We start from the raw sequence: 8,500 nt of genomic DNA on the forward strand, positions 1-8,500 counted from the left end.
CTTACATTTCTCTTTCTTTGCCCTGCAGGTTGTTATCATGGAGGTGCAGGGTCTGAAGTCGCTGGCCCCCAACCGCATTGTCTACTGCACCATGGAAGTCGAAGGTGGGGAGAAGCTGCAGACTGACCAGGCTGAAGCCTCAAAGCCAACGTAAGTCTTGCTTTGCCTTTTTCTCACCCCACCATGCTCTTCTCCACACTGGTGAGTCGCTGCAGACTGGCTTCTGCATGAAGAGGCCAGAGGGGACTCTGAGAAGCAGAGGAGAAACATGGCCTTCCACATATGCAAAGCGTTGTCCTGCAACTAAGAATGGCACTTAAACCCGGGCGGGGCGGGGGGAGTGTTAATGAGAGGCTTACGTCTATTGTAGCCATAGAGACATAAATTTGTGCCTATACGTAAGTACTTTGCTAAATAAGGATGGAGTTAAGCTTAGATAAATACTTGTCTGAGTGTCCATCTGAACTGGTGCCATCAGGTGCAGGTACATAATCTCATCCTCACTGTCAGGGTTTTGGCAGTCCTACAAGAAGGGAACATGTTCTGGCAGCCACAGCCAGAAGTGGGAGAGAGGAGCTGGGGAAAGCTTCAAGTCACTCAGTTAAAGCTTTATCTGAGGCTACTCTACCCTGGTCCAGTGCAAGGGCAGAGTCTTGTTCTGCCCTCTTTGACCTGATCCCCAAATCTCCAGCCTTGACCCCATACTTTGCTTTATTTATCTTACTCAGATGTTGTTATAATCCTGCAAGTACTGATTGATCTTCGTTAATTTAGAAGGAGAAAATGATGAATGGTTTATTTCCCTTCCAATTTGTGGGATTATTTAACTCGGAACACCACCTGTATGGATTTGAGGCAATTTTTCTCCGGTTCACTGCAGTGATTTCACACTTAAATGGAATTCTTGGTGAGCATCCTCACAGTGGAGAATTGTCAAGGTGATATGCAGCAGTGGGGGGCCATGCAGGTGGGGCTGCTGGGATAGTCTCTCTGTTCCCATACCCCATTCCCTCCAATTGGTTTGTTCCCAAGCCTGTGGAAGGAAAGCCAGCAGCACCCGGCTGCGTTACATGTGGGTACACAAGCACTGCAGGCACCCAGTTCAAGACCAGCTGATGCAGGAGGGAGGAGAGGAGAGCAGAGCTGAAGGCAGGCTGCCTTCCTCTCTGGTTGTCCTCCTGCAGAGGCACAGAAAGTGCTGATGCCTTGTGCCCTGCGCTGTGCTGGAGGAGCAGGGATCTGCAGTAAGCGCTTTAAAAACAATATTCCCAATCAGGGAAAGTGCTGCAGCCTGGCTTACTTTTCAAAACACCCTGAAATGTGCTTCAGGGGGGGAAGTAGGAGATCTGTGCTTGGAGGAAAATTTCCATAAGCACCTGTAACTGTCACTATTTTAAGTATTTTTATTGCTTCAGTGGAGAAAGTTGGACTCTATTTAGGGGCAATTACTACTACCCATACTGAAAAGCTTACTTCTGGGTTACGTGTGCTTGTTTAGCTTGCTCTGTTCATCCTGCTGTTGCTCAAAGGGTCTGTCCTTTCTTACACAATCCTTCTTGCTGTCAGCTGTAGGACCATTTATACAAGTGTTAGTTTGAAAATAAGGGCTGCAGGAGTGAGCTCTTTAATTGAGTGGTTCTTTTTATCATAATGAAACGCACAGTGTCTGGGCTTCAAGCCATCAGCCCTCAGGAAAATGCAGCCAATGCTGAATGCTGCGGTGTGATAGGAATTATGCAAGTTCACACACTCATACTCTCCCTGCACTGGCTTCCCATAGAGGTGCGAGTCAGGCTTTCAGAGTCCACTGGATTGCTCCAGCACTTGGCCTAATACTTCTGGAAATGCCTTAGGGAAGGGTTAGGTTTGACAGTTGTAGTCCTCAAGGGTCCTTGGACTTTTTACTTCCAATACCAAAGATCACACAAACTAAAGCTCTACAATAAGCATCCACAGAAACCAGAGACCATCAGAAAGCTAACCTGGGCTCTGAATCCCTAATGGAAAAAGACGGTTTGCCAGACAGGGAAGGATTTCCAAAAGCACTGGTCTAGGTCTATGAGAGATTTGCCTTTCATCTTCCCTGGAGCAAAACCAGCACTTTTTGACAATAAGATGTTTCAAAGCATCTTTGACTTTGGAGCTTGAATCCTGTTTGTAGATGTTGAAGGAGGCTGGGCAGCAGCAGGGTTAGCAGCTGTGTGTACCCAGCGATCAGATGAGCTGTGTGTGAGGAGTGTGGCTCTCGGACAAGCAGTAAATGCTGGTTTTCTATTTCTTCTCAGGCTCCATGTTGGATTCCTGACATTTTAAGCCCAATCGTTTCATGTGAGGATTATCTGCCTCAGCGCGGGTACAGGAGGTGGCACGGTTCTAGAGAAAGCCAGACCTGAAATAGCAAGGGTTATTTCAGATCAGGCTCGCAGTGTATTATTAGTAGTGCTTTTAATAAGTCGTGTAAGAAAAAGCCTTTGTATTATGTCCTAACCCGCAGATGCCTCTACGAAATATCCCAAATCCCAGTGTGAGTGGGATTTTGCTGCTTTTCGTGCTGGAACTGTATTCTTGCAGATCACTGGGGGGTTTATATCCCCCCTTCCCTGATGTCTGCCCTCTGCCAAGCACAGGGGTGAGGTGGCTCTGCACGTCTCCAGCACTGCCCTTCCAGGAGCTACATTTGTAATGCTGCTGCTTGCACAGCCTGAGAACAGGGTTGCTGAGGGGTCTGGGAACAGCACAAAAAGTCCAGCCACAAACCCCTGTCCTACAGTCTCTAGAGGCTGCTGGATATATTTAAACAGTGACCTGTGCTTGTAGCAGTGCTCTTGGGCTGTACCAGTGTTTCATCTTCTTATCATAGCGCCTTTCTCTGATGTGAGCAGAACAAAAGAAACAGTGAGACTCAAACAACAGCGAGCTCCTACATGCTTTATGAATAAATGCTATATATTCACCTGGACGTATTTCAGCATGCAGATAAGCCTCATTCTTCCCTGGCTTACAGTGCTGAAAATCAAGTGTACCTGCACTCAGTTCAGCTGAACCATTTGGGTTAAAAGTAGTAAAAATCTGGTGGGGGAAGAATCTAGCCAATCTGAGTGGGTATTTTGGCATGTCTAAGAAGGGTCAGAGGTGTGGGCTGCTCCTGTGAGTCTGGAAGTGTCTTCATTTTGAGGCTATATATCCCCGCTTGCAGAGGAACCTCTTTAGCCCTAGTGCAAGGGTGGTGTGGTTGCTCAGAGTACGAGAAGTGAGGATGGAGCTTGTTATTTTTGAAGGAGAAAAGATCACTCTTTTTTTATTCAGGGCAGTGCTGGAGAGAGGACACTTGATGGGTCTCATTTGATTCCATGTCATTTCTTATGTTGTTTGTCGTGACCAAGAGCTTGAGCATTGTGCCTTCTCCATAAATTCACTCTTGACAAAGTAATGTCTTTGGTAAACTTCTAAACCTTTCCATCTCCATTCCCTTAGCCACCACGCCAGGAGACAGGAGTGCCCTGTCTTATCTTTGCTCTGATGCTGCTCCTTGATTTCCTTTCAAGGTGCTCTGACAACTCAGCTCCTTATCTCTGCTGCAGCAGACTGCCCTTGTGCACCAAACCTCCAAGCTTATCACTCAACAGTCTTCATTTCAGATTAGTGTGCCATATCCCTCAGAGCCCACTGCCTGATCATGAAGAGGGACAGAACTCCACAGCATCCTTCCTCAGGTGCCATTCAGACACCATTGCCTTCTGGGACATGGGCACTGAGCAGCAAAGGGAGAAGCCCCGTGGGAAGGGAGGCTGGTGAGCAGGAATACCCTCTCTTTGCAGAAGGGGAAAATCTGGTCTTTTCAGGAATCCCCTGCCTCAGGCAATGGAGTTGGAAGTGATGCTCAGTAGCTTTGCACAGAGTAGGAGCGTGATAAGAGCATTTTGTTGCAGTCAGTGTTTTGCTGCCATGGTTAGTTGGGAGATGCTGTGAAGATGGTAAAATGAGAAATATCCTTTCAAGACAAATAAATACTCCATATGCTGTAGAACTAATTTAACTCTGTTCAACTAAAGGAGTTTACACTGATGTGAGAGCAGCATTTAGCCCATAACTCATATTGTGTATCTCTCAGTTGGTGCTGTGTTTGGTAGGTCTTTTCCAGATGTGTAGCTCTGCAGCCCACCCCTCCCAGCATTGGTCCTGGCTGCTGGAACAGCCCAGTGGCCTCTGCAGGCAGGCAGGAGAACCAGCTGCCTTGGACTTCTCAGTGTCACCTCAGTGCTCTGAGCCCACACTTACATTAAGAGCTATCGCTGTGTTGCAGAGGTATCACACCATGGCAAAGCTCAGGCTGGAACATCATTCACATTTAGGTTTGCATGCTTAGCTAAGCCCTGTGTAAGCAAAATTCATGACACTGGGTAAAAAAAAAAAAAGAAAAACAAAGCAAAAGGAAATTTTAGGAAATAGCTGCTTTTTCTGCCTTTTTTTCCACTCCTCCTTCCTCTTCTGGATGGCTTCAGCATTAAATATAAGCTGTCTTAATTACCCAGACTGATTGGCTTGCCTTTCCAGTGTGTGATTTTGTTTCACAGCTGTGCAGATGTTTACAGCTCTTTTTCCTCAGCTGACCTCCAGAAGCTTTGTGTCAGAAGTAGGTGACTGAGCCCTGGGTGCAGCTAAGATCAGACAGCATCACTTCTGAGATACAGCCCTTGTCCCTGGGGTGAGGGTCTGAGCAGAGGGTCAGTCTGCCCCGAGGCATCTGTTGGGGGGATGTCTTGCAGGAGTGATCTTCAGCTTTGCTCTCTGTGAGCCTGGTGCAGATGCTCTGAGCCCGTGATGCTGCCAGGCTAAGAGGTGACAACGACAGGGACAGGAACTTCCCGGGAGTTGTTTTTAGCCCCTCTGTCCAGGGCTGAAGGGTACAAAGTGGTCTCCAAATCCCGTACACAAGATACAGAATCCCAGACTGGTTTGGGTTGGAAGGGACCTTAAAACTCATCCAGTTCCAAGCCCCTGCCACGGGCAGGGACACCTTCCACTAGACCACGTTGCTCCAAGCCCCTGTGTCCAACCTGGCCTTGAACACTGCCAGGGATGGGGCAGCCACAGCTTCCCTGGGCACCCTGTGCCAGTGTCTCACCACTCTCACAGTAAAGAACTTCCTTTTACCTAACCTAAATCTCTCCTGTTTAAGTTTGAACCCATTACCCCTTGTCCTATCACTACAATTCCTCATGAAGAGGTACTATTTAGCATGTCTAGGAGCCAGTTTTCTTATGAGGCTGTGCATAGCCTTTGTACCTGAAGGGTTTTGCTGTTAGTTCAGTCTGACCTGCTCTTCAAATCCCCTTTCGTGCATGTGATAGTATTTCCATAATGCTCCTGAGATTTATGCTACAACGTTCCCATTTTTGGAAGTGGAGGCTGTGGACAAGTCATTAAGCACAGCAAAAAATGCACTAAAAAGTTATTACCCAGGTGCAAGCATGTGATCTATTATGGGAAGTCTTCATGGAAGTGGTTTAGTGGCCTTTTTAATTAGGAATTCAGAACCTCTTCTGATGCTTCCTTATAGCTGTTCTGCAGGAGCAGTTCTAGCACGGCTCAGCTGCTGCCCCAAGGTTAATGGCGGGACAAAGAATCATCTTTAGATTAAGGAGCTGAGTTTTACCCCAGAATAAAGGCAAGGGCCCATAGGCATTCCCTTACCCCGAGTATCACTCAGCTGGCCACACTGCTGTGGTGCAGTAGTGTGCAGATGGTGATCCCAGGTGTGGTCCTACTCCCAGAGGTCTCAACTGCAGTCCTTCCTCTCCCTGTACTACAGGGAGTACACTGGGAACTACACTAGGAACTGTGCTGAAGAATAATGCAGGCTTGTTTCTATAGCCTTACCTCTTGTAGTTGGGTTCTCTGGTATCAAGTAAGTGCAAGCTCTGATTGTGTTTTCCTTAACCTTTAGAGCATACATAGCACTGCTTTCTCATGGATTCTCTGATGTCTAGTAAGGGTTGAGCTCGTGCACCTTCTCTTTCACAGCTGAATGTCTCTCTCTTCTTGCCAGCTGTCTAATTTCTTGGCTGTTCTTGTGCACTTGGGAGTTATGTATTCCTGTGATAGCACATACATTCAAATTTAAGTATTCCAGAAGGCGTGATGATGCCCAAGGCGATTTTCATTGCCACCCGTCTGCTTCATCACTCCTGTGCATACAACCTTAACATGAGATAGGACAGACCAAAATGACATTGAAAGGAGATTGAGGTTCAGTGGTCTGAAATAGTGCTAAATTAGGAGGAGGACTGCAAAACAGAAGTCCTGGGATATATTCTGTCTTCTTGTTTAACGCTCACGGTTGGTGTTTGAAAAACAAAGTTAAGCCGTGCTTTAGTGCAGGTTCTGCACGTCACTTGCTGAGGGAAAGGTGGGGATGAGACTTGTGAAAAGTGCCCAGTTGTTGGTTTATTTAAGTGCTGTGTACAAGTAGTGGATGTTATTATTTAATGAGGGGTACTGCTATCGTTGGTTGCAAAGCAGCTTATGGAGGTAAAAAGCATGCTTTAAAGAACTGGTTCTGTGCCTGGACAGGGCTCTGGGAGAGGTTTAATGGGAAAGGCCAACCTTGACAGTGATTTCTCAACATTTTAGTTGTCCTTTCTGTGGAATTAAGGTAGAGAGGCCTGTTGCCTTTGTGAATGTGCTAGGTGTCGCAGTGAACAGCAGCACTGTGTGTGAAAGCCCTTAAAGGGAGCTATGTACTGTTGTCACTACATGGATAAGGAGGACAAGGCATGCTCGTGGAGGGAGGAGCTTGTGAACGTGGCTGGAGTGCAGAAACACAGCAGCATTTTCTTGAACCCCTTCCAGAGCAACTCCAAGGTGTTTCACATCAAAAAAGTCCATGAAAGGCTGTACACAGGGCACAGAGAGTCTTTCATAGCAGTCTTTCACACCAAAAGGTCTTGCAGGCAAATGAAGCTGAGAGTGTCTGCAGTAATTCCCACTCCATGGCTTGGAGGAGGTGAGAAGGGGGATCCCAGCAGCTGCAAACAGCTGCTGAAGCTGTGGGATCCATCAGGATGTGGGAAGGGGGCTTACCAGCCCCTGATGGTTGCTGAAGGAAGGATGAAGTCCTGCAAGTCAGGGATTGCTCAGAGATGCAAAATGCATGTCTAGGGATGGATCTCCCATGGGAACAAATGAGATGGTGTTAACAGATTTTCTCTAGCTCTTCTCAGCAGCTGTGTGGGCCAGTGACTGGCTCAGTCCTTCCTTTGGTTTTCCTGTCCATGAAAGTAGGGCAATGCTTCTATTTCACAGCAGAGAAGATGCTGATGACTGAGGTGACTGAGTGGACATCATCTGTTGGAAGTGCCAACCCATCCCCACTGGCCCAGGAGATGCCAGGATGGCTTTGTTTGTAGCTATTAGAAATTAGACAAGACAAACCCCCTCCCAAGGGTCTGGCTGGATCTGGACTTCCTATCCTAGATCCTGGTTTAGAGGAATATAGGACAGCAAAAACGTGAAGGGTGGCACAAAAAAGATGCGACGGTCTCACACCTCTTGTTCCCCTCTTTAGCTTATTTAGAAGGTACCTTGTGCCTTTTTCTGCTCTGTTTCCATTGAGGAAGTGTTTTACTGCTCTGCTGTACTGAATTTTATAAAGGAAGGTCGAGGCTATGTCGGCACAATACCAGTAACCTGTATTTTCAAGTAGAGGGTATCTGTTCGATTTTCCATAGTCTTTTCTTGTGAGACACAAGTTGTCTGCAAAACTGGCAGTGCATGGCCTTATTAAGTCTAAATCTTATTAAAGACCTAGTTACAGGCCTTTAACTAGCTGAAGTTATAGTTTGGGGGTTTTTACCAGGGTGATAAGATTTGGTAGAAGCGAATAACCACATCTGAACTAAATAATCATTCTGTGAAATGAGCAGTTCTGTGGCTGGTTCAGAGGAGGAGCATCTTTGGCTAAAGGAATCTTTGATTAGTATGTGTGTGGCATTACAGTCACCCTATACAAGAAGCGATAACAACCACAGATAGTAAATGCGCACAGACCCATTTCATGAATGAAACTCTAACTCGTGCTGTATCCAAAGCAGACAGACCAATAAAGCACATGCAGTAGGCAGCCCTTGTAAAAGAAGTTATTCTTTCAGCTCGGACCTCCCAGTAAAAGGTTGCTGGGCTTACATTTCCATTTCCTCTCGCTGAGCTTTTCTTCTCTAATTGTAGTATCATAGTATTAAGCAAAAGCACAGGGCATTTGAAAAGCAGTTGTCATTTAAATCACACTAAGTAATCATGCTACTTATTTTCCCTGTTCATACTCCGAAGACTGTGGTGAATAGCACTGCCGTAAATTAACATCCAAACCAGCCGTGGGATTTCTGCAGTGAAGCAGAGCCTGGCCTGAAGAAGACTGGGAGGAACGTGTGGTCCTGGGCACAGGGGCTGGGGCTGGGCTGGGTGCAGGCATGGCAGAGGGGCAGCTCTGGCGCAGGAACAG

General features: G+C 46.9%; 1 protein-coding gene across 1 annotated transcript in view; it reads left to right on the forward strand.

Annotated features, from left to right (window-relative positions):
• The window catches only part of CADPS (Ca++-dependent secretion activator), a gene marked incomplete at both ends in the record, with an annotated part of 149,784 nt that overhangs the window by 40,777 nt on the left and 100,507 nt on the right, over positions 1–8,500 (forward strand). Inside the window, one exon of the mRNA XM_010015858.1 lies at positions 29–150. Within this exon, the coding sequence (XP_010014160.1) occupies positions 29–150 (122 nt within the window). The remainder of the gene's footprint in view (positions 1–28; positions 151–8,500) is intronic.

This window comes from Nestor notabilis, unplaced genomic scaffold, assembly GCF_000696875.1.
Source record: "Nestor notabilis isolate BGI_N333 unplaced genomic scaffold, ASM69687v1 scaffold5876, whole genome shotgun sequence".
Lineage (NCBI taxonomy): Eukaryota > Metazoa > Chordata > Aves > Psittaciformes > Psittacidae > Nestor > Nestor notabilis.